At 53.1% G+C, this 27,822-nt stretch overlaps 14 protein-coding genes across 14 annotated transcripts; 10 read left to right on the top strand and 4 right to left on the bottom strand.

Annotated features, from left to right (window-relative positions):
• Positions 1–494: 494 nt before the first annotated feature.
• J4E79_007734 (uncharacterized protein) lies at positions 495–1,607 on the top strand (the record flags this gene model as incomplete). The annotated part of the gene is made up of 3 exons (XM_049356597.1): positions 495–626; positions 719–1,085; positions 1,171–1,607. The coding sequence occupies 3 exons, from the start codon at positions 495–497 to the stop codon at positions 1,605–1,607; spliced, it is 936 nt and encodes a 311-aa protein (XP_049208944.1).
• Positions 1,608–2,276: 669 nt separating this feature from the next.
• On the top strand, positions 2,277–3,176 carry J4E79_007733 (uncharacterized protein; the record flags this gene model as incomplete). Its single annotated transcript, XM_049356596.1, has 2 exons — positions 2,277–2,890; positions 3,032–3,176. The coding sequence occupies 2 exons, from the start codon at positions 2,277–2,279 to the stop codon at positions 3,174–3,176; spliced, it is 759 nt and encodes a 252-aa protein (XP_049208943.1).
• Positions 3,177–4,190: 1,014 nt separating this feature from the next.
• J4E79_007732 (uncharacterized protein) lies at positions 4,191–7,040 on the bottom strand (the record flags this gene model as incomplete). The annotated part of the gene is made up of 3 exons (XM_049356595.1): positions 4,191–5,622; positions 5,670–6,452; positions 6,658–7,040. 3 exons carry the CDS (start codon positions 7,038–7,040, stop codon positions 4,191–4,193), a joined length of 2,598 nt encoding a protein of 865 aa, XP_049208942.1.
• Positions 7,041–8,319: 1,279 nt separating this feature from the next.
• On the top strand, positions 8,320–8,849 carry J4E79_007731 (uncharacterized protein; the record flags this gene model as incomplete). The annotated part of the gene is made up of 3 exons (XM_049356594.1): positions 8,320–8,368; positions 8,417–8,676; positions 8,727–8,849. The coding sequence occupies 3 exons, from the start codon at positions 8,320–8,322 to the stop codon at positions 8,847–8,849; spliced, it is 432 nt and encodes a 143-aa protein (XP_049208941.1).
• A 445-nt stretch (positions 8,850–9,294) lies between these two features.
• On the top strand, positions 9,295–10,037 carry J4E79_007730 (uncharacterized protein; the record flags this gene model as incomplete). Its single annotated transcript, XM_049356593.1, has 4 exons — positions 9,295–9,330; positions 9,379–9,456; positions 9,507–9,722; positions 9,774–10,037. 4 exons carry the CDS (start codon positions 9,295–9,297, stop codon positions 10,035–10,037), a joined length of 594 nt encoding a protein of 197 aa, XP_049208940.1.
• A 994-nt stretch (positions 10,038–11,031) lies between these two features.
• Positions 11,032–12,000, top strand: J4E79_007729 (uncharacterized protein; the record flags this gene model as incomplete). Its single annotated transcript, XM_049356592.1, is given in 2 exon segments — positions 11,032–11,053; positions 11,072–12,000. 2 exon segments carry the CDS (start codon positions 11,032–11,034, stop codon positions 11,998–12,000), a joined length of 951 nt encoding a protein of 316 aa, XP_049208939.1.
• Positions 12,001–12,790: 790 nt separating this feature from the next.
• Positions 12,791–13,726, bottom strand: J4E79_007728 (uncharacterized protein; the record flags this gene model as incomplete). The annotated part of the gene is made up of 1 exon (XM_049356591.1): positions 12,791–13,726. One exon carries the CDS (start codon positions 13,724–13,726, stop codon positions 12,791–12,793), a length of 936 nt encoding a protein of 311 aa, XP_049208938.1.
• A 575-nt stretch (positions 13,727–14,301) lies between these two features.
• On the top strand, positions 14,302–15,277 carry J4E79_007727 (uncharacterized protein; the record flags this gene model as incomplete). Its single annotated transcript, XM_049356590.1, has 3 exons — positions 14,302–14,799; positions 14,848–14,970; positions 15,023–15,277. The coding sequence occupies 3 exons, from the start codon at positions 14,302–14,304 to the stop codon at positions 15,275–15,277; spliced, it is 876 nt and encodes a 291-aa protein (XP_049208937.1).
• A 343-nt stretch (positions 15,278–15,620) lies between these two features.
• J4E79_007726 (uncharacterized protein) lies at positions 15,621–16,829 on the bottom strand (the record flags this gene model as incomplete). Its single annotated transcript, XM_049356589.1, has 2 exons — positions 15,621–15,875; positions 16,020–16,829. 2 exons carry the CDS (start codon positions 16,827–16,829, stop codon positions 15,621–15,623), a joined length of 1,065 nt encoding a protein of 354 aa, XP_049208936.1.
• Positions 16,830–17,290: 461 nt separating this feature from the next.
• On the bottom strand, positions 17,291–20,180 carry J4E79_007725 (uncharacterized protein; the record flags this gene model as incomplete). The annotated part of the gene is made up of 4 exons (XM_049356588.1): positions 17,291–17,926; positions 17,984–19,418; positions 19,478–19,962; positions 20,031–20,180. 4 exons carry the CDS (start codon positions 20,178–20,180, stop codon positions 17,291–17,293), a joined length of 2,706 nt encoding a protein of 901 aa, XP_049208935.1.
• Positions 20,181–20,680: 500 nt separating this feature from the next.
• On the top strand, positions 20,681–21,739 carry J4E79_007724 (uncharacterized protein; the record flags this gene model as incomplete). Its single annotated transcript, XM_049356587.1, has 1 exon — positions 20,681–21,739. One exon carries the CDS (start codon positions 20,681–20,683, stop codon positions 21,737–21,739), a length of 1,059 nt encoding a protein of 352 aa, XP_049208934.1.
• A 224-nt stretch (positions 21,740–21,963) lies between these two features.
• On the top strand, positions 21,964–23,100 carry J4E79_007723 (uncharacterized protein; the record flags this gene model as incomplete). The annotated part of the gene is made up of 1 exon (XM_049356586.1): positions 21,964–23,100. One exon carries the CDS (start codon positions 21,964–21,966, stop codon positions 23,098–23,100), a length of 1,137 nt encoding a protein of 378 aa, XP_049208933.1.
• A 45-nt stretch (positions 23,101–23,145) lies between these two features.
• Positions 23,146–24,748, top strand: J4E79_007722 (uncharacterized protein; the record flags this gene model as incomplete). Its single annotated transcript, XM_049356585.1, has 5 exons — positions 23,146–23,311; positions 23,371–23,742; positions 23,797–23,868; positions 23,916–24,055; positions 24,164–24,748. 5 exons carry the CDS (start codon positions 23,146–23,148, stop codon positions 24,746–24,748), a joined length of 1,335 nt encoding a protein of 444 aa, XP_049208932.1.
• A 2,385-nt stretch (positions 24,749–27,133) lies between these two features.
• Positions 27,134–27,688, top strand: J4E79_007721 (uncharacterized protein; the record flags this gene model as incomplete). Its single annotated transcript, XM_049356584.1, has 3 exons — positions 27,134–27,162; positions 27,211–27,292; positions 27,347–27,688. 3 exons carry the CDS (start codon positions 27,134–27,136, stop codon positions 27,686–27,688), a joined length of 453 nt encoding a protein of 150 aa, XP_049208931.1.
• Between the last annotated feature and the right edge of the window lie 134 nt (positions 27,689–27,822).

Genomic DNA, 27,822 nt, shown 5'->3' with positions numbered 1-27,822 from the left:
CCGCAGGGTTGTGGGAGTCGTGGTACACGAACATTTACGACGGATGATAGGGATGGGAAGGATCACATGTATATTGTCTAGATCTGCATGGTGGCATGACAAGAGTCGTGCCATCTTAATATTGGCTTCTGAATGAGGCATCGACACTGTAGATAGACTAATGCGATGTTTACAACATTACCACGGTCCCACAACAAGGTAAAAGTCTTATCCATACCGACATCGGCGCCGAATTTCAAGACTCATTTTCATCTACTTTGAACAGGGTTGATGTATACTAATCCATTTGGGGGGTTTCTCGTCTTGACCATGGATGAACGAATCGTACCTCGGCTCAAACTTCAGCTCCGCGTCGCGATTACCGCCCCGCTGCGAACCTTGAAGCTTACGACAACATCTGAGCTTCTTTTCCCTTGATCTGAGCATTGCAATTGCGCATCGCTAGTACAAACTTCCAATACCCAACACATTGTGTAATCGTTACCAACTTCATCATGGGCAAAGAACTAGGTCCCGGCGTCGGCTTCGAGTTTCCCTCGTATGAGGTGTCCTGGCTCAAGCGCGATCTCCTGCTCTTCGCGAACAGCATTGGCGCAACCTACCCGGATGAGCTGCACTTCCTCTACGTAAGCAACTCCATCACAGCTCTCACACGCCTGAACCATACATCCCAAGCGCAATCCCCCGAGCTATCCAACACCTCTAACACCACCCTCAGGAACTGCACCCATCCTTCGCGGCCTTCCCAACCTACCCCATCATCCTCCCCTTCAAGCACACGGACCAAGAAGTCATCGACTTCTACGCGCGCAGCAATGCCGAGCCCATCGAAGGCGTCCCCAAATTCGACACCAAGCACGTCCTCGACGGCGAGCGCAAGATACAATTCTTCAAGCCACTGCCCGTGAGCAGCGAAGGGCGCAAGTTCGAGATCAGAAGCAAGGTGCTGGGTGTATATGATAAGGGCAAGGCAACCGTTGTCGAGACGGAGAACAGGCTTGTTGATGCGAAGACGGGGGAGACGTATAGTAGAGCTGTTGGCAGTGGCTTCTACGTTGGTCAGGGTGGTTGGGGTGGTCCGAAGGGTATTTCTTTCCCATCTCCTTCAACTCTCGCCGTGCTCGCGATTGAGCAAGTACCATTGTATAACACAAGACTAACGCACAACAGGCCCCAAGCAACCAAACTACCCCCCGCCGTCCCGCGCTCCCGATAGCACACACATCCACCAAACCACCATGGAAACCGCCCACCTCTACCGCCTAAACGGCGATTACAACCCGCTGCATGCGGACCCGGAGCCGGGCAAGAAAATGGGTTTCGGCGGCCCCATCATCCACGGCCTCTTCTCATGGAACATGTCTGCCCACGCTATTCTGAAGGCGTTCGGTGCATCCAAGCCTGAGAACCTCAAGGAGTTCCAGGCGAGGTTCGCGGCGCCGGTCAAGCCGGGTGATAAGCTGATTACCGAGATGTGGAGGACGGGGGATAGGGATCAGGATGGGTTCGAGGAGGTGAGGTTTGTGGTTAAGGTGGAGGGCGGGAAGACGGTGCTTACGAATGGGCGGGCGTTGGTGAAGTGCGAGGGGGGGAAGGCGAAGTTGTAGGGTAGTATTTACTTGACCGGAGACGTTGGACGTGTAGCGATCATATGAACATGAGTATATATCAACTGTACCAAGTCCAAACCTAAGCGCATACCGTCTTGAGCTCTTTGATTAGACATCTGACATGCATACCATCGACCCCGCCCAGAACGGCTAGATCCTCCGTCACCACAGCACTTCCCCATCCGGACTCACAATCAATCAGATAAGATGAACGTGCAGCTCACGTGCGCGACAGGGATGCGCGCGCCTCCGCCCCGTCAGGGACCAAACTGACGCACGAAACGCAACACCATGGCTCAACTCCGCGCTTCATGGCTCTTCGGTGTTTGCCTGATGGAGTAGGGCTAACTTGCGCAAACGTTTCACTTGGAACCGCGGGATAGAGATGAAACGGGAAGGGGACTGAGGAGAACGAGAAAGAGGCTGGCACCTTTAGGAGGAGCGACCTTAGCTGTTCGTCTCCATATCCCTTGCGGTTCGACCTCGTACGGTTACCTGGACTTTGTTCATATCCCGAAGGCAGTCCTCGTTTCTGTGCGTGCGAGCGAGACGACGCGATTCTACGGCGTATTCGAGTACATACACACCTGGGCACCCTCTGGTACACAACACGACACAACGAATCGCACGCGCTCCTCCATCGACTCCCACCACCCACCACCCACGATGCTCCTCACGCTACCCGCCACGCTCCTCCCCCTCCTCCTCACCCTCACCCCAACACGTGCCTACAAACCGCTCTCAGACGCCTTCCTCCGCGCCCTCCCCTCCCCCAACACCACCCTCGACGCAAAGAACAGCACGCTCCTCTCCCCCCTGCTCATCCCGCGCGTCCCCGGCACCCCAGGCCAAACCCTCGCGCAACACCACCTCTACGCCTACTTTACCAAAGAATTGCCAGCCTGGAACCTAACCTGGCAAAACAGCACCTCCGTGACCCCCACATCCGAGTTACCCCTTCCCTTTGCTAATCTCATCGCGCGGAGAGAGCCACCTTGGGTCGCGCCGGGACAATCGAATTTGCTCACGCTTGTTGCGCATTATGACAGTAAATTGCATCCAGATGGGTTTATTGGGGCGACGGATAGTGCGGCGCCGTGCGCCATGTTGATGTATGTAGCACGCGTGCTAGATCCGCATATAACGCGGATGTACGAGGAGATGAGCGCGTTAGGAGAGGGCGGGGACGTGGACATGGACATGGGTATCCAGATAGTGTTTCTGGACGGCGAGGAGGCGTTTGAGACGTGGAGTGATAGTGATTCACTCTATGGAGCAAGGTACGTTTCTCCCGTCTCAATTCATATTTGGGAAAGAAGGAAACTTCCATGGAATAGTATGCTGACAGAATATATAGGGCCCTAGCAACACACTGGTCCACGACCTTCAACCCCCCCTCTCCCGCCTCAAAATTCTACCAGAACCGCACTCCCCTCTCGCAAATCAGCCTCTTCCTTCTCCTTGACCTGCTCGGTTCCGCAGATCCACTCGTCCCATCGTACTTCCCAACCACACATTGGGCCTACGTACATCTCTCCACCGTTGAGTCCCGGCTACGCAATTTGAACCTGCTGGAATCATCTCCTTCCACACCCTTCTTACCGGATGTAAATGGGACAATGGGGCATGGGGGGATTTCGGATGACCATCTGCCGTTTATGGCGAAGGGCGTGGAGATATTGCATGTGATACCTAGTCCGTTTCCGGGTGTGTGGCATACGATGGAGGATGATGGAGAGCATTTGGATGGGGCGACGGTGAGGGATTGGGCGAGGATTGTGGGTGCGTTCGCACTGGAGTGGTTGGATATGATGGAGGTATGGGATGAGCCTGGAGAGGAAGCGACAGCGGGTAAGAGGTGGTTAGCATAGAACGAATAAGAAAACGCGCAAAGACGTGTTCGTGACATCAACCGTAATAGTGCCAAACCAGGACGACGATGTAAACAGGTAAACTTAATGTCTCATATCTTTATGTACAAAAAGGCTCGCCCATATCCATCATACCACTCGATCCATATCCCCTCGATATAACGATGCGTATGAATCCATGTCGTTAGATATATGCCGAACTCGCAGAAAGAAGAAAAAGAGGAAAACCGTGCAGATACGCGCGCATAATGCACAAAGAACGGGAAGAAACAGCCTGAACTCGACATAGTGCCATTAAGAACTCCCACATTGGATGAAAAAGTGAAAGCAATGCACCAGCGCAATGCAAACCCATAGCCCAGCAAAGAAAACATCGTGTTTACTGTAGCGTGGGAGACCGCAGCAACTTGAACTCATTCTGGGAAATCTTGTAATCGTAATCAGTCGGACGCTGTGTCAGGTCCTTGTCGGCATAGGCTGTGTCGTAATGACCATGCGTGAGGTCGTGACAGCAGCAACCGATGGGGCAAATTAGTGAAGGACTTGAACGCAGTCCAAGTCCTGTGTGGTAGGCTCCGGGTATCCAAGAAAAGACTATACGAATAGTACCGCCATGTACCGGTAAGATAGAACAAAGCAGAAACTTTTTGTCAGGTCCTGGAGGAACCTAGGTATAGAAGAGCAGGCTGCGTGTATGAGCATGTGCTCATCATACATCGAATTGGCCTTGGTTGAAGACATCGTGCTCGTTGCTGGGAACGATACCGGACATCCTATCTCCGCGTCCAGCAGGTCGGTCCCAGTTGACTTCGTCCGTCTCATCCTCGTCCATTCGCTCCAGGGCGTCGGTCCGTTGTCTGTCGTTTCCGAATTGCTGCTCCATTGTACTCTGGTCGGTAAAGGTGAAGCCAGCAAAGTTTGCTTGCATAGTCGGTGACAGTGGCGTGGATGCGGGGTTGACTCCGGAGGCCAGGGCAGCCGCGCGGGCGTTCAAAGAGCCAGCACCGTTGAGAGCATTAGTAAACTCGGGGTCGAAGTTGGAAACGTCGAGCTCTCCCTTGAGCTTGGGCTTGAATGGTGGTACCACGTTCTTCTTGCCCAGAGCCTCCCAGTCGATGTCGGCAAAGAAGGGATGAGCCTTGAGCTCCTCGGCATCGCGTGTGGCACCAAGCCTGTGCTTGGGGTTCCTGTTGAGAAGTCCCTTGACGAAATTCCTACCTTCAGTGCTGAGGGCGTCCCGGGGGAACCTGACCTTTCCGAACGCGATGTTCTTGTACATTTGCTGGGTGTCTTCTGCGTAGAAAGGACTCCATCCACAGCACATCTCGAAGACTAGCACTCCGAGCGACCAGAAATCGACCATCTTGGTGTAACCGTGTTCGTCCAGAAGGACCTCGGGTGCGAGGTACTCTGTGGTTCCGCAGAATGTGTTGGTGGTGGCGTTCTCGGTGAGGTTAGCCTTGGACAGACCGAAGTCACAAAGGGCGATGTGGCCATTGGCGTCCAAGAGGATGTTCTCGGGCTTGAGATCGCGGTACACGATGTTGTGCTCGTGCAGATGTTGCAGGGCAAGGATAAGCTCTGCAATGTAGAACTTGGCACGACCCTCCTGGAAGCGGCCTTCCCTCTGGAGATGCCAGAAGAGTTCGCCTCCCGACATGTAGTCAGTGACGAAGTATAGATCTGAGGGTGTCTGGAAGGAGAACTTCAGTCCAACGATGAATGCCGAATCAGCCATGGCTGTCCGGACAAGGATGTTGCGTTCTCCCAGTGTGTGTGCCACCTCCTTCTTCTGCACGATGACCTTCTTCGAAAGCACCTTCATGGCGTAGATGCGGCGAGTGTCGCGCTTGCGTACTTGGAAGACCTGACCGAATGTGCCCTTTCCGATGAGCTTGAGAATCTCAAAGTCTTCGGGGCCGTAATGCTTCTTCTCGACCTTTTGGAAGTTGAGCTTGAGGTGAATCTCTCCGGTAACAACACCTCCCTCGCCCTCTCGGGGCTCTAGCGGGAACCAGCCGTCGTATGGCTCGCTGTATTCGACGAGGTTTGGGCAGAAGCGGACGTGGCCGAGGAAAGCCTCACCGTTGGCGCGGTCGTAAACGGAGACGTCGATTTCAGCATGGTCGCCCACAACGTCACTACGATTGTCAGCATCACCACACGGGGAAGAGAAGGAGCTACTCACAACATGGCTTCGTGCTCCCACTTGGGGCTCGTCACTTCCTCCAGAGAGCCGTTCTCCCTGGGATCTGAGCTGTGGCCGCTGTTGCTGCTCTGTCGGCTCTTCATAGGAATGGCCATTGGAGTGCCCATCTGGCTCTCGGTTCGCTTCATCTGCATGGGCGGTCGCTTCGACTCATCGTGCCTGGGCCCGTCTGAGATGTACTCAGCCCATTGGAATTGGCAGACAACGTAGGGGTCTGTGCTGGGCCGCAGACCCCGTCCCTCGGAGATTGTGACTGAGAGCTTGCCCTTGGGCGCCACTACGGGAGCCGTCTTGCTCTCCTTGGATTCGTCGGACGCATTTGAAGTGCGTGATAGATTCGAGGGCACGGGCTTTGCTTCTTGGGAGCGGGTGCGCGGTGTCTGAGGAGGTGTAGCCTGTTGCAACGGCGCAAAGTCGCCTTGCGTTAGCTTCTCCGCTTCACCAGCCAACTGCGAGGTTGAGGGAGTTCGGGAAGAGGCACTGGGGGCGGGGCTGGGCAGCATGCTGGGGTGGGTGGTTGACTCTTGCTCCTTCTCTCGGGGGTCCGAGACCTGAGAAGTGACGGGTGCGGGGGAGGGGTTGACCGTGGAGGAGGACTTCCGCGAGGGCATAAGAGAATCACGAACCTGGCCAAAGTAACTGTGCAGAATACCCGGCAGTCGCTTGTCCGTCGGGTCGGGCTTGGGTGTCGTGGCACCCGGTGGCGTGGAGCTGGTGGAGCCGATCTGGTCGTGTCCGTCTTCGTTGCTGTCGTTGGTGGCTCTGTGCGGCGTTAGCAGTGATGACGAGGGCATCAGGAAAGTGGCGGTGAGTGTGGGAGTATGGGAAGGTGAGAGTGGTGAGAGAAAATGTAGGGAAGGAACGAGGGTGCACGTCGTCAGGACTCTGCACAGCTGCAAGCTAAGCGATGATGTGGTGTGGTGCGTGGCAATGCGGTGCATCACCATGACAGTCAGTATGCGCTTACCGTGTCATGGCCTGTCTAAGCAGGTCGGCGGCGCCAGACGAGGTGCCCGTGGTGTGCTGGGCCATGGTGTTTGATTTTGGGTGCGACTTGGACTGGCGGGTCGAGGGCGCGGTGCCGACGTTGAGCGTGGAGACGGTGGGAACAACACTGCTGCTCTTGTTGCGTAGATGATGGCGGGGTCGAATGGTCCTGGTTGAACTCTCCGAGGCGCGAGAGACTAGTCCGGGACGTTGCTGGCTGGCATCGACAGCGGGGCCTTGGGTGGACGCAATCTTGACGGTCTCCTTGAGGCTGGCGCGCGACGGGCTGCTGGAGTACGTGTCGCTTTGGGGGGAGGTCGAGAGCGAGCTGTCTGCCGGGTCCGCAGTTGGGCGTGAAGTCATAATAATCACTTGGGTCCTGGCTGGCTGCTCCGAGCGGCCTTAGCCCTAAACAAGCGCACTGCAACGACTGTGCGAAAACTCTGCTCTAGGACTTTAACGGGGCAGGCAGTCCGAGTCCTTCCAGGCTTGAGGCGCGCGGGCTGCGGGCGGTGTACAGCGGTACTGGGTAGACGTGTACTCTGGGACCGTGGGAGCACTGGGGCGCTGCAGCAGTAGGCGTCGACTCGAGGATGATAGCAGCGTCACCGGCAGGCGAGATAGGCAGGCGCCGTGTAGCTCACTGACTTGACTGTCGCTGGAATTCACTGCGGGCCTTGCTATGTATCAATCCCTCTCAACGCGATTGCATTGCACCATCCCTCGACCTAGCAGCGCCGCCTCCAGTCCCTTAGGCTCCTCCGGTTTTCACCGCCACTGTCATCTGTCTCGGCGAGCAGCATGACCAGGTCAACCAAAACCACACTTCGCGCGGCCATGCATTTGTGTGCGCCAAGCAGGTGCAACGCGCTGACGTAGTGGTCCACTGCCTCTGCTTCTGCCGACATGCCACTGGGCCGGCATCGCCCAAACCGGCCGGGAAGAGATACAGTCCCTGGCTAAGATCTCGGAACGCGACCCAACCACTGCCAATCACCGCCTCCACACGCCCGTCGCCGGTGGAGCACGAATACCCTCACATCAATGCTCAAGCCAGCGCCTGCATCAAGCTCCAAGCCTGTCGTTTGAAGAAAAGCCTCAACGATCCACCCGTGATGCCACTGCGACGTTAGCGACATATGGCCCGATAGCACTGCGATAGCGCCCGCCGCCCTGGATACACTGTCGCTATCGAGCAACACCGGTACCGTGACTGGATGCATGTGAAGGCTGCGGCTGACTCGAGCAAACACAGCCCAGCATGTCCATAGGAAGAACTCTATATCCTTTGTTGCTGGTTGCACCTAGATCTGTTAGTAAGCTGTACGTCTGCTCCTTTTGGAAGATATGACGCGGATAAGATAAAAATGGGGAACGTCGGGGCGCGATTTGGTAGAGACACACATCACTCCTCGCAAACTCGCGTTACCCAGTAAGCCTCGTGCATCATGGCTGTATCTTGGGTGACTGCCGTGGTTACACAGTGAACGCTCGATGATGCCAGATACCTAGGCAAAGGGTCTTCGGCCAAACAGCCGGCCCGTGCCCCGGCCTCTCTGCATTTCTTACTTAGCAGGGCTGCAACCGCGCGCAGTACCGAAGCTCAAAGCCAACACCACACGCTGCCGCGCATCCACCCACCATGTCTGACCGCGAATTCGGCGGCAACGACGACTTGTCGCTGCCCAAAGGTCGGCATTTCTAGACTCGCATCCCCCGTAAATGCTAATACGCGCCAGCGACCGTCCAAAAGATTGTCCAAGACATCCTGGCCAGCGAGCCTGGCATGACCTTTGCAAAGGATTCGCGCGACCTTCTTATCGAGTGCTGCGTTGAGTTCATTACCCTCATCTCCTCCGAAGCCAACGAGATCGCCGAAAAGGACGCGAAAAAGACAATAGCCTGCGAACATGTCAAGGCTGCCCTGGAAGAGCTAGATTTTGGCGACTACGTCCCAGCCATTCTCGAGGTCGCGCAAGACTACAAGAAGCAGCAGCAGGTATGTCTGCGACGGCGCATGTGACGCGACCACCAGCTAACGCGGGGCAGAATCGCGAAAAGAAGCAGACCAAGATCGAGCAGAGCGGCATGACCGAGGAGCAGCTCATCGCTGCGCAAGAAGAGCTTTTCAAGAACGCAACGAGCAAGTTCAACGCGCCACCCGCGCAGTGATGTTTTCTCTCATGGACGACTTGTACGAATAATGGCTCGAGTTGCACGGCGTTACGTGGGCATTGCGAAGGCGCGAGGCAGGCGTTTGGCTTAGATTAGGGACACATCAAAGGCATTCTGGGTGCGGGCAGGCACATATGCACCATGTTTTCAGCATAGATTTAGGCGTTATTCAAAGGCGATGAAAGCCCATGAGGCTGCGACACGATATCGAACGTGTCACCAACGACAACCACTGTAGTCCATTTCCTCACTTCTTTTCTTTGTGAATGCGCGCCGAGAACAAGAAGCGCGCCCGTGTTTCACGGCCAATGACGTCGGGGTTGGGCCCACACCCCGCGTGGCCAGTAGCCGCATCCCACCACAGCGCTGCCCACTACCGCCTATCTCCCGAACCACTACCCATAGCACAACTCCGCAACCTATACCCTCCAAGCTATACACCATGTCGGGTCTCGAGAATGCGCTTTTCAACCTCAAGGTCAGTACTGTGTGTTGACGCTGACTCGTAATACGCTGACCCCCTTAGTTCACGGCCAAGTCGCTGAACAGGCAGGCGCTCAAAGCTGGCAAGGAGGAGCAGGCTGAGAAGACCAAGCTGGAAAAGGTTGGTGACATGTTCCTTCAGCGCAAGATCGCGTATTGACTCCATCCCAGGCTATGAAGCAGGGCCACAACGACATCGCTCGCATATACGCCGGAAACGCCATCCGCAAGCAGAATGAGAAGCTCAACCTATTACAACTCGCCTCGCGCGTCGATGCCGTCGCAGGCCGCGTACAAACCGCCGTCACGATGCGACAGATTACAGGCAACATGATGAAGGTCAACCGCAGTCTAGACGTGGCTATGAAGTCTATGAGTCCTGAGAGGGTATGCGACATCCACAGCTATTGGGACCAGGACAGCGCTGACAACACCTAGATTGCCTCCGTCATGGTCGATTTCGAAAAGCAGTTCGAGAACGTAGACTCCGCCACCGAACTTTACCAGGATATCACCTCCTCTGCCACCGCAGTCGGCACACCACAAGAGGACGTAGACCGTCTGATGGCGCAGGCGGCAGACAAGGCAGGCGTGGATCTACAACAAGATCTCCAAGAAGCAACACCGGCAAAGACGAAGGTTGGGCCCACTGAGCAAGAAGAAGAGGCATTTACCGAGAGGCTGCGTGCTCTGAGGAATTGAGATACAAGCAACAGTCCCTTGCGGGATTCCTAGGGTGTATTGGAGTTTAGGCGCATCACATGCAAGCGAATTGTTGAGAAGACTAAGATAGCTTTCGAGGCGAATACTATGTTCATGACTACCACACTAGTCAAGGGTCAGACCGACCTTCGCATGCGCATCACCTGGTCGCTCTGTTACAGCTATCTCACACCGCCTCCACTCCTCACCCCATCTCCGCATTCCCAGTACACATCACCGGTCGCTAGTTGACGCCATCAACTAGATACTTACGACATCGGTATTCTTCGGAAACTGGCTTCGGCTAAGTTGCTCGTCTCGCAGCCGCGATAGCCTACCGACCCGGGAGACAGAAACAGCATGAGTCGTGAGTTGCTTGTTGAGTAGGCATGCCCTGGTTGCAAAAACGAAGTTATCATGACTTGTCCGATAAGTTTTGACAAATGAATTCTGCCCTTCAGTTATCAGTTCCTCAAGAACTTTCCGTCATCACGTACTCAGACTGTGCACCTAGCGAGAGAGCAAGTGTTGTGTCCCAACCCACCATACCCCGGATCGTCAGTCGTGGCCAGGTCCCCACGCTGGACCCTGCATTTAATTCCTCATGCCATGCAGCAAACACCCACATGTCTCAGCCGATGCTACCCATCGTGAACATGGCTATGAGCGACGAACGATGCAGGGCCTGATGACATGCACCAATCAATGCGCGTGATACCCGTTCGGCGGCTCTTGCTCCGACGTCGGTGTTTGTTCGCCGGCGAACTTTCAGGTAAACTCCGATATCTTCGTCAGCGGCTTGTATCAAATCCCTCAACAACAGCCTGTTCTGTGTTGACACTTACGACACATCTGTTGCCCTGGTCCAAACAGCGGGCAAACTGTCGAAAAAGTCGTACAGCGTGAAGCGCCCGCGAGAAACGCACCGTCAAAACTTCAAGCATTCCATGCAGCACACAAAGAGAGAGTTTATCAGTCACCGGAGGAAGCTGCAATGGGGGAAGAACAAGCCAGCGGTATGAAACCGCACACAGCCACAGAGCACAGAGATACGACCACCGTACCCAAAGTCGCAACACCCTCAATCGCGATTCCCAAACCCAACCTGCCGCTCCCCACGATGCGCAAACCCACCTCGAGCGAAACATCCCACGAATGGAACACGTCCAAACTCGGTCTACGCATCGGCGTCGACGCCCTCTCCGCCGGCTCCGCAGGCATACTCGTCGCACCCATCATAACCATGATCGACAAAGGCATCATCGAAAATGCCAGCGGGCGTAACAGTCTCGGCGAGAGTCTGAAAAAGAGCGCAATCGAACTCCTCGCGAAACCGCACCGCTTCCTCGGCAGCAAACCCTTCGTCCTGATTTTCAGTCTATACTTCGGTACATACTTTACCGCCAACAGCATCGACACGGCGTCCGCGACGGTTAAGCCCACGCAAGGTTTACAAGAGCAAACGAGCGGTACAAGCAAGTTCCTCGCTACAAGCACAACAAATTTGGCACTGTGTCTGTATAAAGACAATCAGTTCACCCGGCTCTTCGCTGCGCCGGGGTCGTCGCCACGACCTGTTCCTCTGCCTACATTCGCGCTCTTCACCGTCCGCGACTGCCTTACTATTTTCGCTTCGTTCAACTTGCCACCGCTGCTTGCGCCCAAGGTAGACGAGCGCATGGGCACGGAGGTCAAGAAATATGTTGGTGCGCTGAGTGTTGCGCAGTTTGTTACGCCTGCTGCTGTGCAGCTTGTGAGCACGCCGTTGCATTTGCTCGGTCTGGATTTGTACAATAGGCCTGAGGCTAGGGTTGGTGGTGTGGATGGCAGGGCAGGAAGGGTGCTGAGGGATTGGGCGAAGAGTGCTGCGGCGAGGATTTGTAGGATTGTGCCGGCGTTTGGAGTGGGAGGGGTGGTTAACACTAAGGTTAGGAAGAATATGATGGGTAGGCTCGAGGGGTAGGGAGGATCAGGGTGCTGCACGAAGAGTTGGAAACAAATCGTCTTGAGCATTATGTGGCGTTAGGAATCGGTACGGAAAACTCTCATCTCATCTTACAGCAACAGCATGGCATGGCGTTAGGTGCGTTTTAACGACGAATGAACGCAGGCAACAATGAAGCACTTTATGAAGTTCCAACCTTTGCGCGCTTCTCGCGTCCCATCCGTCCCTCATCTCTTACCTTTCTCGTCATCCATCGCTTTGGCCGAAGCAAACCATTTATGCTGCACTAAACACTGCATCTCCATCTCCATCTTCCATGCTTGCACCCCGCCATATCTCACGGAATAAGATCGCATTAGTCCATGACTCCTGTTCCCCGTGACATCATCGTCGATCCAAAAGCTCAGATCACAGATCTCGACCGTTAGGCCCACAGGCCTATTCATGGCATATCCGACTGCATGGTGCATGTCAAATCTCGGTTCGCACATCTTGCGTGCCCCGCACGGATGGTTTTTGTGAAACCGAACCACGCGATCGTTCATGGGAATTTAACCGTTGGGTTTCCCAATACTTGGCGGTGGCTGGTGCTAGTCCAACATTGAATCCGTTTTGGTTCATGTGTGCAGAGTGAAATGAAAGAGGCGTGCGTGCATGGGAAAAGCAAAGACGTGATCGGGACAGATTGATGTGGGAGAGTCACTAGACAAGCATGCATGCAGAGCACAACAACAACACGAGAGTTCAGACATTACATATTCCATTCGCAAAACGATCCGAATAACTGTGCTAGTGGGTATCAAAAGACCTACGCCTTCTCATTCCCAATACTCGCGCTCCCACCCCCTCTCGCCTCAGCCAAAAGTTGCGTGCCAACGACCTCGCCATTACTCTTGCTCTTGAACACGCCAGAAATAGAGTAGAGACCCATAAAAGGCTCGTACACGTACTCCTCCTCCCAGACCTCCTCGCCCTTATAGGTCACGCTCTCGTTGAACCCGTTGAACCTCATGCTCTTGAGGTAATCACCCACAACATTAGTTGAGGAGATCGTACCGGAGTTATCGAGGATCTGCTCTACGATATCACCGTTTTGAGCGAGAACACGGCGTTTGTTGGTGTTGCCTTCGAAGTTGTTGATGGAGTAGAGGATGTTGTTGCGGAGATCCCATTGGTGGAAGTCGAGGTCGCGTTTCGCTTTGGCTTGAGCAGAGGTATCATTGCCTCCTCCAGTAAGTCCGCCAGCGACGTCGCCAACGAGACCAGCAGTGTCGTTGATGATGGAGCCAAGACCGTTTCCTAGCTCGGCGATAACGGGGTTGAGATCGATGCTGTCGAGGACGTCGCTGACCATGTTGACGAGGTTACCCAGACGGGCTTCGAGGTAGACTTTTGCGGTGACGTTTTGGATTAGGAGGGTGACTTTGTCGATGGATAGGTCGACTCCGGCGTTGAACTGCAGCAACTGGAGGACTTGGGCGTCGAGGTTGATCTTTGCGGTGAGGTTGTCGACGCCGATGAAGATTTCGCCGACGTGGACGGAGGCGTTGAGGAGAACGTCTGGGACGGGGCTCAAGGCAGAGATGTTGGACGATGATGTGTTTTCTGTTTCGTAGAGGACGGCAGATGGGTCGCCGTCATCTCGTACGTCCAACTTGTAGCCACTGTAGCCATCGGATGCAGATTGGCAGACAGCGAGGAAAGGCAACGAAAGGAGTGTGATGGTAGGTAGTATCGACAACATCTTGACTGGTACTGAAAGAGAGACTGGCCGAAAGCTGACGTGCTGCTAAACAAAGAGCGAAGGACAGGAAGCAACAACTCAATGGATGTCGTCAATCGACAAGAAAGACGGGCGGGCGCAACGGTTAACACTACCATCGGGTGGAGTAGTAGTGAGTTGCTTACAAGGATCATGTGCATAGCACCATCTTCCATTACCCGTCATCCACCTACGCTAGCAAGAAAAACGGAAATTAAGGAGATCCATGCCCACACCTGCGATTCGATAGAAAATCCAGAAAACCGGCAGTTCGTATGCGGAATCAGGATTTCTACATGTTCATGCCTTAGCACTGCTCCAGATGGTGCGATCCAGCCTTGTAGGAACCCCTGCGCGGCTGCATAGGGGGCTTTACCCGAGATTACCATTATGGGAATCCTTGCAATACTCCATGTGCATGATTGCCGTGCCCGCTGATTTGCAACGGGATTCCTTCGCTATAACCGGTACGTGGGTCGTGGTTTGCTGATACTTGTACGGCTGTCTCGCTCGTTACTATTGCCGTTGTTGTTGCTGTCGTCGCCGCTCACGCCAACATGTCGTTCTCTATCCGCCTACTGCTCATCAGCATTTTCCTTACTTTCGCTACACTCATTTCTGCGCAATCGGAATCTGGAGCTCCTTCGACCCCGGCACCTACAAGCAGCGCCCCGCCGCAAGGCAACGGAACTACCACCAGACCACCAGAGGTTGCGCCTACTGGATCTTCGCCCCCGGATGTGCTTCTCCGCGTCCCTGAACTGCACGTTGGAAGGATTGAACTAGGTGTCGAGAAGCTTCAGGCAGATCTCAACCTTAACGCCAAGGTCGCTGGTCTTGTCCAGATCAATGCTGGTGTCCAGGTCGCCGTGGAGAAGGTCAACATCACTATTGCTGATGTAGATGTTGAACTCGAGTTGATTGTACGATTGGGCAACCTGGTCTCTATCGTTGAGCGTGTCTTTGACTCTTTGGACCTGAACCCTCTCTTGATCGGTTTGATCGGAAACGTCACCAACTTGGTCGGAGAAGTGATCGGTGCAGTTGATGGACTTGTAAGCATCCGAATGGATTAATATCAGAAAATGACTAACAGCATATAGCTTGGATCGATTACGCAAAACGGGAAGACGCTCAACTTCTTGGTCGACAACCTCGGTAACATCGTCCAAGAGGTCGTAGGAAGCGGCGGAGACGCCCTCCAGCAGATTGTCGGAAACTTCAAGGTAGGCATACTCCTATACCATACCAAGTTGCATCCACTGACCCGAGATACAGCTCAACATGACCGAAGTCGCTGGAAGCGCAAAGCAGGTTGGCCAGGGAATGACACAGAAGACCTTCAACTACGAGCCTCTCAACGCGCTCGTCGACATCGTGACCAACACCGCTGGTCAAGTCGTATCCGCGGTCGTCCAGAAGAAGAATGGTGGTGGTGGTGGCAGTGGCGGCGGCTCATCGTCAACAGCTTCGGCTTCCGGTACTCCCATGCCGGTTAGCCTGCCTGTCGCCTCAGCTACTAGCTCTGCGTAGGCGTATATAGCGTCGCGATAATGGCATAATCTAATGCATTCTGAATCTCGTTCATACTGGGTCTGTGGTGTGATGTGTGGTTATGCAGAGTGATTGATGAAGTTGAGATGTGCGAGCGACGAGATGCCTCGGCAGGTGGGAGAGATGACGTGGGGCGCTATGACCAGGCACGCGAGCCCCGAAGCTCAAAGGCTGCCCTCCTTTGACCGACACTGCCGCGCTATGCCATACGCTGGGCAACATGTTGGTTCATTGGAGGTAAGAGATGCTGTGAAGACTACTGATTTATTAAGGGAAATACGCTACAACAGAGTTTCCATTTGCGGTCCTCTCTTCCAGCCTCTTAATTACTGTCAGACTCATCCTCATCCTCGCTCTCGCTCTCGCTCGCTGAAGAGCTCGATTCACTTTGCTTCTTCGACTTGGACTGCTTCTCTTTCTTCTTCTTTTTCCTCTTCTCTTTTGGCTCCTTCTGCTGCTTTCTCAATCCATCTCTCCATGCTACGAAGTCAGCATCACCCATTGTGTCGGACATGTAAACACCGAACTCTTTAGCGGTGTTGACACTCTTTCCAAACTCTGCTCTACCCACGCTTATCTCCACATCCGCGTCTAATCACACGATACCATGCAGACTTGATGTACTTGCCTGATTCACGTGCGCACACGTGGTCAAAACGATATTGATTCCTTACTTTGACTCCTGCAATGAACAGGATGCGAGCTAGAAGCTGATGCATACATCGTCTTCCCCGCCCCGAGTCTCCTTGTAATCGTTATCTTCTTCCAAATCCGCATCCAGCTCTTCTTTGGTGCCCTCCACCACAACAGGTAGCTCCTCTTCATCCGCCCTCCCAGAACCCGTCATGAACGCACTCTTGCTCTGGAACAGCTCCATCTCAGTACCTGCTCGCTTGTATCGGACTATGTGTACTCTGTACGCATACACGATTTCTGGTGCTGTCTCATATGAGTCTGTCACTGTCGTCTCTCGAGCGTGTGCCACACCCGCTCCCAGCTCCAGGGGTACAGGGCCAGGGACGGGAGGACCAGATCCGGACAACCCTCCATTATAGTGTGTGCCTCTTTCTTTTTTCACCGTGAATGACGTTCTCGCAATCCTAACCCCCGAGACTACGTAAACGGGGCGCTTACCAAAAAGCCCGCTGGCCATCTGTTGTTGTACGACTGGGAGTGCCGCAATCTTCAGCGCAGTCTCCGTGGTTAGAGGGTCTGCAAAGGTACGTATTTCGTGATCAACGGTGCTGTGGCTGAGAGATTCTTTCCTTCCAATGCCGATATCTATTGAAGCGGAGGCCATGGCGAGGAACTGCGACCAGATGGCGAAACTATTGGATCGGGCGTACGAATGGTCATGGGAGTGATTAGGCTCGACGAGTGTGCTTATTCTTGGGAGCTTTATGTCCAAATTTGATGAGCCCAGGGCAGTGAGCACAAGTGTGGGCTTCTTGGGGTGTGTGATGACAGTGCCGAGCTGAAGTGGACCGTCAGCTGCAAAGGTGAAGTCTGGGGGAAGGAACCAGGTCGGCATCGTCAGATATCTCTAGAGTATTGGGCTCGTCTGGTTGCTCAGGTAGGAATCACGGTTTTCGTAAGGTGTCCTTTTGGCGACTATAGATGTGGGACAATGAAGGTAAGGTCACGCATTCACATTCTCTTAAAGTCTTGATTCCCGCCGTAAATTATACTCATGTTACACGGAGTGCTGATCTCCGGCAAGGCTGAAGAGACACGTCACTGATGATGACGACACTGCTGACCGGAATTAAGCCTGTTTAGTCGCTTTGCATAACGGGGCTTTGCCCAATAATATCACCTGCATTGTTCCAAGGAGTTTTGTTCCCATGTTCTATCGAAGACACTATTGCTGCGTTACTCAATTCATATCAAGAAGATGAGTATCAAAATATGTCCCTACCGCCCTAACAGCATATCGACTCACTGTGTACGATGAGACCTCCAGCTTCCCGATCTTGTCAAACATGAAGACATTTACCTCATCACCTCGTTCTGCGGCAATGCCCTACATATTGCGCGAAACATATCTGAGTTTTCCAAATTGTAAGACCAAAATGAAATTGCGTTGACAAAGTACTGTCGATCGTTCCACGATTTCGCCATGGCAAACAGCATATGCCTCATACCATCGGTGGTTTTCAGTTCGCTGTACAAGCTCTCGACACCAATGCCACGCAAAACATGTGGCAGTATCGCGGCATAAGCTAGCACAAGACCTGCAATACCCGCTGCCACTGCTGTCGCAATCGAAGTACCAGCATTGAAATCCCCTTTCGGAAATCGCACACGCAGCTCTGCCAGGACAGCTTCTGGTACATTATCACCGTATGTACCCAGAACGCGAAGCGACTCTCTTGAAGAAAGAGGGTTGGTGTTGAGAAAGGCACCGTTGCTTTCTGTAGCGTATATAGATATGACTGAGGGATCGCAAGCCGGATAGGCTTCAGCACGGTTCACGTCGTTTCCTGCGCTGGCGAGGAAGACAATGGCGCCTTTCCGGATCTTTCTCACGTTAGCGATAGCATCACTGATGAGTTGGCTGAACTTCGGAAAGCCGAAAGACATGGAAATGACGTCGACTTCCCAATCATTGCCAGCGTGGTTTATAGCCTGTGATGTCTGTTCAGCAAAGGTCGAGTGTGTTCGAGTTGTATAGATATCACTTACTTCAGCAATAAGCTTTTCATTGCCTTCCAATTGATGCGTCGTCTTAGCAATGCGTGCAATGTAGAGCTCGCAGCCTGGTACAATTTGCATCACAAGGCGCGCCATGAGAGTCCCATGTCCAAATTCATCCACCTCAGTTTGGGACGGCGGCTCTACAGCAAAGTCGCGCCATCCTTTGAAGCACTGTGCTGCCCTAAAACAATTCAAACTCGTGTCGCAGCCTGTATCGAGGATGGCGATACGTAGTGGGGGTAATTTGGTTCCCATTCTCCTACGACGAAACACCAGGCTCGAGATGGCCCGGATGTCTTCGAACCACCTTTCAGCATCTTCTTTGACGTGCGCACCACTGTTGAAGGTTGGATTTTGCAGTTGTTTTGAGAGCCTCTTGAGCTCGGCTCGGTCCGCTTCTTCTGGAGCGAAGGTTGGGCGGTGATCCTTGCCATGCTGCTGCTTACTGGGCTCTATGAACACGTCATTGTTCCCGTTATCGTAACCGACCGTGGCCAGCCAATAAAGAGGCGACACAACATGCTTGTAGATAGCTTCTCGGCGATCCTTCAAGGCTAACGCATGGTACTTTTCCCGCTTTCCATCCTCAATGGCTTTCAGATGCGGCGAGAGGTTTTTGTAACGATCTGGGCTCAGTCGGCTTCGCTTTTCCCGGGTTTTGGAGCTTTCGATGAACTTGTTGGGGTTCATACAGTTTGAAATTGCATCGTCGAAAGCGAATTTGTTTCTGCATGTGTCCCAGATTTCGTTTTTGAGCTCTTCACGTTGGCAGCCCGCATCGCTATGCGCATCGTTCACACTGTTGCGCACATCCTCGAGGTTGTTACTAGCGGTGAATGGCAACAGTCCTAAGTTCTTGCCAAGTCCAATCTCAAGCAGGATGATCCCCAGGCATAGAATCCGCGGATAAGTATGCGTCACTTCATCCACATCGAGGAACTCGTTTGGCCCTGGAAAGTTCTCCCCCGAAGGAAACCCTACAAAGGCTTTGAGCTCTAGTGCATCGGTGTGCTTCCGATTTGCCTTCTCCCGTGGCATGAACCAGATGTTGTCACTACACCACTGTGTTGTTGTTAACTCGCTCCCGTAGAATTCCCAGAAGCTTCGCGCGACGGCAAAGGAGAGCATGATCTTTACTTTGGGAGTAAGGCTGTACTGATCCGAGTTCAATAGGTCTGCGAGGGATTTCCCTTCGCCGTGCGGCTTACGATAGGGCATCATTTCTGCCCGCTTTTCCCGGTGAAGGCAGAAGTTTTGGTCCAATTTGAAGAAGACCTTGGGGCTTGTGCGTGAGTTGCGCACACGCTCAAGAAGTTGGCACACATCGCCTGGTTTCACAATATCAACTTGGCAGTCAGGGTCCTCTTCTTGTCCGGCTGTAGGCGTGCTGTCAGATGGTGTTTCGGATCTCTCGTCATTTTTTCTACGGAAGTGATTAGCTCAAACTCATAGTCTTTTGAGGCATGGAGTAGAATGGCTCACAATGAAACACTCAGCGAGAAGTCCCGCCAGAATTCGAAGTCCATAGACGCCATAACAAGGTCAAACGTAACTACCTGGTTTACATTTCGTCCCTCAGTACTGAGACACAATCTGGTAGGATGGCGAGGACTCGTGCTCATTGGCTTATGTACTGAGCGCAGACACATGGCATGCGACTTCAGTACCGCGATCAAATTTTCGCGTATGTTGTCCGGGTATACATATCCATTTTGTGGTTTGGAATGCTTCCTGTACGGGCTGGCTTCATCTGCACGACCGAGCTTTCGATTTTCCGGATCTATCAGAACGAGAAGTTCTTCGAAGCGATCAGCATAGAATTTTGTTTGGGTAAGTTCAGCGCTCAGGAATTTTTTGATACCGATGCGCAACTTGGACTGCGCTGACAGAACCTGGAGTTCTTTGTAGATAGCGGCAGAACTAAAGTACGACAGGCGATTACCAGACCGTTCATTGTTTATCGGCCACTGTATTTCTCAAGGTCAGTGACTAGGCCGATTCGATTTATAGCAAGCGGAGGGGTCGTCCTTCTTACCTTGCATATTCGCAGGCAATCCTGCAGAGCGCGACAGGAAAGATCCTGGGCTTTAACGGGGAGCTGGAATGCTTGCACCAACTCCAGTTTCGCCGCAATGAGGTATAGTGTGGTGCCAATCTTGCCACCTAAAATCGATGGCGGCTTCATTGACGTGGTACAACTCATAATCTCGATACAAGCCAGCGATGCAGCTTCGAAAAGCAGATCCGAACTGTAACTCTTCGAATCATCAATACACGCACCCATCATGATCGAGCTTCCAGGATATCGAATTGGTCAGAGATGCTCTTGTAGATGACAAGAGAAGTAGAGTGATAAGATAGGAGGAACCTCAAACAATGGGGTTTTGATTATAACGCATCGATGAGTGGACGAGATGGGAGAAGGCTGAGTGGTTTGGCGCCCAAGGTTGTTTAAGCTCACCAGTCCACGTGCCAGCAAAGAGGGGCTCTGGCACCCCGGGGCCTGCTTGGACTTTAGGCGACGGGGTCATGCAACCTTGGAAAGCTGACGCTGCGGGGTTGCATGTCTCTACCAACGATCGTGCCAAACCTATGACAGTCAATTACTTCTCTTTTGATGCGTCAAATAATTCACGATATTGATTTGAGCCTCTTCAATACGCAAAGAAAGTACCGCATACCACAATGCAGCCGACGCAACAGCAAGAGACGGAGCTTACTAATGCATTGGCCGCGGACACGACCCGCGCTTGCTTCAAGTCTTTTCAGTTATGTATTGAAGCACTCAGTGGTGAGGACAAGAACTACCTCGAGGCACGCTTTGCGGACCTGAAACTCTGGGCTGATAGCGTGGGCGCCCTGGCTCATGGAAAGGCGTCGCTAGACTGGCGACTCAGCGGGCGGCAACGAGATATAGTCCTCGTCACCAGCCTACTAGGTATGCTTGGCCAATTCTTGGAGAACTACAAGACGGCGGTCTTCGAGTTCGGCAACGAAGAAAAATTGCATGAGGCCAAAGCTGGGATCGACGAGATGACAGATAATCTGGCGTGGATTGGCTCTACCATTCGCCGGTCTGGTACTAAATCACGGCTTCAGAAAGCAGATAACTCCTTCGAGCATGACAGAGCCGGAAAAGATAAATGGCACTGCGATCAGTTGCGAGCACATCTGATCTGCATGATGAAAGCCAGACCCTCTGAGACTGCCAGTTCCGCAGATTACCTCATGGATTACCATAACATGGAGCTCAAAGGAATACAGAATCGGCTAGTCGAAGCCAATCTACGCCGCTGGCACCGATTTCGACACGCTCAATCTCACTCCAATGTACTCAGAACACCGAGAGCCGTTCAAAGCATGCCGATACATGTTATACAAGACGCCAGTGCGCCTGATTCTGCGCCTGACTCTGCGCCTGATTCTGCGACAGATGTAATCAGCACCTCTGAGCCGCGTATCACTATTGCTGCCGCAAGACAGAGAAAAGAGATCAACGACGAAGACGAAACTCGAACAACAGCTGGGCTCTCAGCTTCAGCATTCGGTACTGAATATAAAGGACTCGAAGGCCGATATAATCGACAAGCAAAGTCTACAATGTCCCGAATCAGTACCATCACTGGATCCGCCCGATTTCCGAAAGCCAAGAAGCAATCAATTCATCGGAAGACATTGTTATGTCCTTGTTGCTGCCAGGCCATACCACTGGAAGAAGCCGAGGAGCCGGATCTGTGGGCGTAAGTAGACTGGCCTAATTCCACTTGTCAACTAATCACCCGTGTAGAAAACATATGAAAAACGACATAAGCCCTTATACTTGCATCGTGGAAAACTGTCCAACACCGTATCGATTTTACCTCACTCGAAACGAATGGAGAGAGCATGTTTTGCGCGATCATCCGCCCAAGTGGAGATGCTCCTGTTGCACAGGAACGCGCCCTGTTTTCCATTCGCTGCCGGCATTCATGGCTCATCTGGATGAAAGACACAAGGACGAAATCGCTGATAGGACGTTCCAGCGCGTAATGGCCAAGTCAACAATCCGGACATTCGGAATAACCAACTGCCCGTTGTGCAACGATTCCGGCCCTACTGACTCCCCTGAAATCATCGAGCACGTGCTCGGACATGTTTACGACTTTTCCATGCATGCTTTGCCCTGGCGAACGCTGCCGGTAAACGACTTTGACAAGCCGATTCGGACTTTCAACGACGTCGCTCCAACATGCAACTCAAATGAGAAGAAAGAAGTGGTTGAGATGCGACAGCACAGTCATGCCAGAATGCTTCATTGGGTCTGTGAACCTCATCCAGAAGAAGGGTGGCCCACTCTTGAAAAAAGCGCAAGGATCCGTGACCTTGACTGGGATGACTATCGAGCCGTAGTGGACAAGTTCGAAGCCTCCTCTGTGTCCGCCGACTATTACGATCGCCCAGGCGTCGATTATTTCAATGACGAAAACAGCAGTCATGGGGCGGCATGCCGAACAGATCAATCGATTAGAACTTCACGCTCGTCCATGAAGTCTGGTGCCCTAAGTACGTATTCAGCCCAGGACCAGGATGAACCCTCACTACCTGTTCAAGATACAGATGGGTTGCAACCATTATCCGTTGACTTCATCGAGAACCGCCGCGCTGGTGGCGAGCCGGAGGTCAACTTCGATCCCAGCGCTCAAAGGTCCGTAACTCTCCCGGTGGATTCTGATATAGCGATGCTCGATCACGGAGACGAAGAATTACAGGAGAGCAAACTGCAAGCAAAAGCTACCGAGGAGAGCTTCGCAGCAGCTCTTGTAGCTTTGAAGAGGAAGAAGAAGAACACCAATGACCCGAAGATAGAGGACTTTGACCTCGACGCTTGTCACGACTGGACAGAGATCACTAATGCTATACACGGGGTAGTTGAAAACTACCATAACGATGACACGACATGGGGGCGTATACAAACCGGGTTTCGACGCGTCGGAGACAATGCGAAGTCTCTGCAGTCTTTTGTTGGGCTCTTGCCTGATGGGGCATTCGAAACTCTCTGTGGAGGGCTTGTATTGATCTTGACGGTTAGTGATCTCCACATCATTGTACAGGATGTCAGGAGCTAATAGCCCCGAAAGGCCATGACGCAACATACTCAAGTCCGTGAGAGAATGGCGCAGTTATTGGTAGAAGTGCCCGAAGCCGTCATTCTATGCGAGCAATACCTGGAAATCTATCCCGGACGTAATATCATACAGTTGTTTGTAAATGACATCTACACCAACCTCCTTCTGGCCCTTAAAGAAATCCTCAGATGGTATATTCAGTATGCCTGGAGTGAGTAGACTACTTCCTTTGTTCCGCATAACCTCCTAGATCTGCTGCTGACAGTTTAGGTAATTCCTCATACAGTCTCTTGGGGAACAATCCCTACGGAGAAATGATCAACCAATCCCTCCACAACATTGGCCGGTCTAAGGGTCTCCTCATCGAAGAGTCTCAATTGTATTTGGCGCGGTCGCAACGAGCCACACTTTCTACAGCACCCAAGATCGACGTGCAATCTCGCGAGACCAACTCAACGACTGTCGGCGTGGGTGGAAGATTGGCAGAGTTCCAAGAAGAGTTCGAAGAAACGACGAAGACACATGGCAAAGAGATGGACGCACTGGACGCAATCAAAGAAACGTTGAAGCCATATGGCGAAGGGGTGGGCGGACTAGGCGTACTCAAGAAAACTCTAGATGGGGCAGTGAGAGATGCCAGATGTGGGTCCTCAGCTCTCGCATCCAATTTTCAATTCGCGACGCTAACGTTCGAAGGGAATGACGACGAATTCGAACAGCAACATGACGAAGCCTTGAGACAAGTAGAGCTCAGGGCCGCCAGGGATAGTAAGTCAGAACTCTTCTACTCACGCAGCAAGCTAACTCGCGCTCAGAGCAAAGGACAGCCGAGCTTGCAGAGCCTGTCGCCAGAACAGCGATCACCCCAGAAAATCTCATGAAAGAGTTGAATTTGAAACCAGCCAAGCATACACATACATCAGAAGTCCCCATGGTGCTCAAGCATGCACAGGAAGTATATAGCCCAACAAATTTCCGACGCCACGCTGAGTGGGTGAGCAATACCTTCGAATTCCATGATTGGCTAGGAGGGCGAGATCAATCCCGAATACTTTGTATCCAGGGTCAAAGCGCATTCGAGACGACATCGCCAATGAGCTACCTCATATCGGCTCTCTACTTAACGCTAGAACAGGCGCCGCGCACCCTGGTCCTCCCTTTCTTCTGTGGGAGAAGCAAAGCAAGCTACGGACCCAAGTTCATGCTTCGGGCGCTACTCGCCCAGCTTCTCGATCTTTGCAATACGCATGGGTACACTGGCAAAGGAGGTGTACCCATACTCTCATTTCTTGGACACGAAGAAAGGGCGCAGTTGAAGGAGCAGGACTGCGTGACGTACACAAGAGTGCTCGCGCAACTGCTACAAGAGCTGCGAAAGGAGTATAGCGCAATCTTCATCTTGATCGACGGTCTTGACTTATATGATTCGGGATTCGAGGAAGGCATGGATGATTTCGTTGAGGGTATGAAGCAGCTGGTCAAATTTTGCAACAAGCCAGATGACAAAACGCCTGGTGGTGTTCTCAGGGTGCTCTTGACAACAGCCACATCGTCGAGGTGCTTCGATTCTCCTGCGAAGCCACTGGTCGTAATTGATGTGCCGAATTATATAGAGGGGATGTTGGACGGGTTCCCGAGTGGTAATTAGTTACGCCACCTTGGCAGTCGTGGGCGACGCCAGTGGCGACCCTCATTCTTGCCGTAGGCCTATTCAACTGGTACTGTTTCTTGTCAGATCTCACCAAATGGCAGTCTGACTAAAACACGTCGCACTGACCTTGTTCTTCGTGACTTTGTTGCGTGTGGAGTAACGTTGGGCGTTGCTGTGATAGCGTGACCTTCCAGACCCACAGCCTGGAGTAAAAGGTGCATCCTCACCCTTCTTCCATCTCCACCACTCCGCAGATATGAGGCGACTTATCCCTTCTATTCACATCCAGCCATTCCAGAGTCGTCTCCCAGTCCGCCTCCAAATCGTCTTCATCCAGAGAAAGCGCATATCCTTCTTCGTCCGGTATGCTCTTGTCCTTTTTTAGTAAGACCGTCATCGTTGCTCGATCTGATATGTCCTTGCGCTGCTTCGTAGCCTGTTGCTGGAAGGCCTTGTAGAAAGCTTCACCGTGCGCGTTCAGATCTAGCCATACGTTTAGAGTCGTCGCGTCCCACACGAGACTCAATCTGATCCTATCGGTGGCCTTATTGGGATCGGTATCTCGGGCGGGAGTTGCGGGCGCGGGGCTTGGTCGGAGAGGCTGTGGATGCTCGATGTGCGAGCCCAAAACGGTATGGGCCGGTGAGGGTTGGTGGGTCCCCATCGCCGTTCCGAATGACTGCTGTCGGGCGAGGAAAGGCTCTACCATATGATACGGGTGGTGTTGCCCGTCTTGATGGAAGACGGGGCTTGCGCGGTGGGATTCGCTCTGAGTCATCGCTGAACGATGGTACGATGCTGAAGGTGGTGTCGGCGCATGAGGACGCATTTCCTGCTTGTATTCGTGGAAACTGGGGGATTGTCGAGCCTGCTGAGGGACGATAGTAGGTGTGTATTCTAGCAGAAGCACGTAAATCAGCCAAAGCGCATGGACCGCTGACCGCTATGCTGTATACACACCTGCAATCCCTTCACCCGAATCCTTGTAGCCAAGAAGGATATCTGTGTCAATCGCTCCGTTTGGTACCACATAAAATAAAGTGTTGTGTGTGGAGTCGGAGTGAGGGCGGCGCCAGGTAAGTTCAATGGCACATGAGACTGGTACTAGTTGGTTCTGCCCCGATGGGCGATGTGGCACATCGACATGTGTTACTTCGGCCTGAACCAGGCCGGGGGACTCCTCGAGGTTTCGCTTGCCAACAACGTCATTACGTATTACGCTGTACATGATTGACGCGTCCTTCATCCGGACCATGTGCTCTACCACTTTACCTCCGACAATAGTTGGAAGCAATACATACTCCACCGAGCTGCTTCCATCCCTAGTAGAGTGTGATGCCACCGATGATGCTGTCCCAGGAGGGCTCAGTGGATAAGTCGTCGATGAGAGGCGGCGGGGCAGCCGTTGGCGCGGAGGCGGGGTCCCAGTGTTATGTGAACTATGTGAAGTTGGCGAAAGAGGTGGTGCGAATGTGATATCGAATCTGTTGGCGGGAGGTGTTGGTGTCTCGTATTGCCTCGCGTTTAGTTGTAAAACGTAGGAAGTTACTTCATCGAGGATCTTGTTGTCGTCGCAACACCTGGTGAGGATGTCTATGGCCTTCCCTGGGCTATTGTCGACCAGCTTGGTGACTAATCGTTGTGTGCCATAGTGGTTCATGATGCGCAGTCGAAGCAATCGGCCGCATGTGGGTGGGGCTTACTGTTGTCGCACGAACGGGGTTTGGACGGCTGCGGAGAGCAGCGCTAGCCGAGGCGCACTCGATCAATGTCGCTCATTGTGGCCGCAGCGTGAGGAGGTAAGGAAGAGATGACCGTACGAAGCGCATTGCGCGTGATACGAATCTAGCGGCAAGGCAGACGATGATGGGGGCGCAGGCCAAAGACTCGCGCATGAACCCAGAAGCGCTTATTGATCCATCGATATCAGGGCAATCTCTCGCTTCAGTATGCGCTTTGCCGCTCTGAGTTGACCGGATCTGCAAGTTTGAACAGGGCTGCGAAACACCACCCAGCAAACCTGGAGCAGTTGTATGCAGTCCGCAGCACACCGGTCACGGCGTTTTCGTACCCCGCCCGGCTGACAAGATGCTCGTTCCAATCACACTTTCACGGCCTTCCTCCGTCCCGATTGCTGAGGCCTGCGCGTAGGATCAGTCCCATAGGAAGGATCGTCCCAGCTAATGTTTTCCAGAGAGCGTATCGAACATGTTGTCGACGTCTACGTCCAGCCGTGTTCTGGAGGACAAACAAATCATGGCGACAACGACATCTATTAGTCGAAATGTCTCCAGCGGCAATGCTGTTCAGATAAATGGACATGTGGCCGAAAATATCTACAATCTTAACATGTAAGTTCGACTCCAACACCTTGCGCCCAGCATGCCTCTGACATTGACAAGTGGGAACTTGTTCGTCATGTCCACCGGAGCCAGATCAGCACAACCGAGCAGACGCAGAGAGAAGACGTTCGATGTGCAACAAGTACTGGAAGCTCCGTCTTCATCCAGAGTGTCCGCGAAGTTCTCTGCACAAATTCCAGTAAGCAAAGAACGTCGCGCGACTTGGTGCAGGGTGGCGGCTGACAACGAGCAGAAGAGCGCTTCTGACCCATCAGTCCTGCAAGGACAAAATCTGATGCTCGAATCCTGCACGAGCGACAGCCGACACTTTGTTCGCGCCATATTCCGGCCAACCATGGCCAACAACTTCATCGCGCACAAGATTGTACGCCGACTTGGCCTTACAGTGTACAAAACCTCAACGTCCACAGTAGAGACTGCCTCGAGTCGCATCCACCTGCCGTCCACACACGAATATGTCGAGCTCGCTTGTCACTCGCAGGAAGGGAAAGACGCCTTTGTCGTGTATCGATTCTTCGTTGTCAAGCAAGGCCGGTTTGATCTCCTCTTCGGTACTGGCTCGGTCCTGCGCTGAACGGACATGGGAAGAAACAAAACCGGCAATTCGATCTGCGCGCAACCCACACCCTTCTGCCGTCTCGAACCCTGGCAGGACGTGGCATCGTGTGCGAGTACTGTCAGCCTGTGACCACACCCCGCAAAAAGATC

This window comes from Alternaria viburni (assembly GCF_023758015.1).
Source record: "Alternaria viburni strain BMP 2772 chromosome Unknown scaffold_17, whole genome shotgun sequence".
Taxonomy (NCBI): Eukaryota; Fungi; Ascomycota; class Dothideomycetes; order Pleosporales; family Pleosporaceae; genus Alternaria; species Alternaria viburni.
This window is presented reverse-complemented; position numbering and strand designations above follow the sequence as displayed.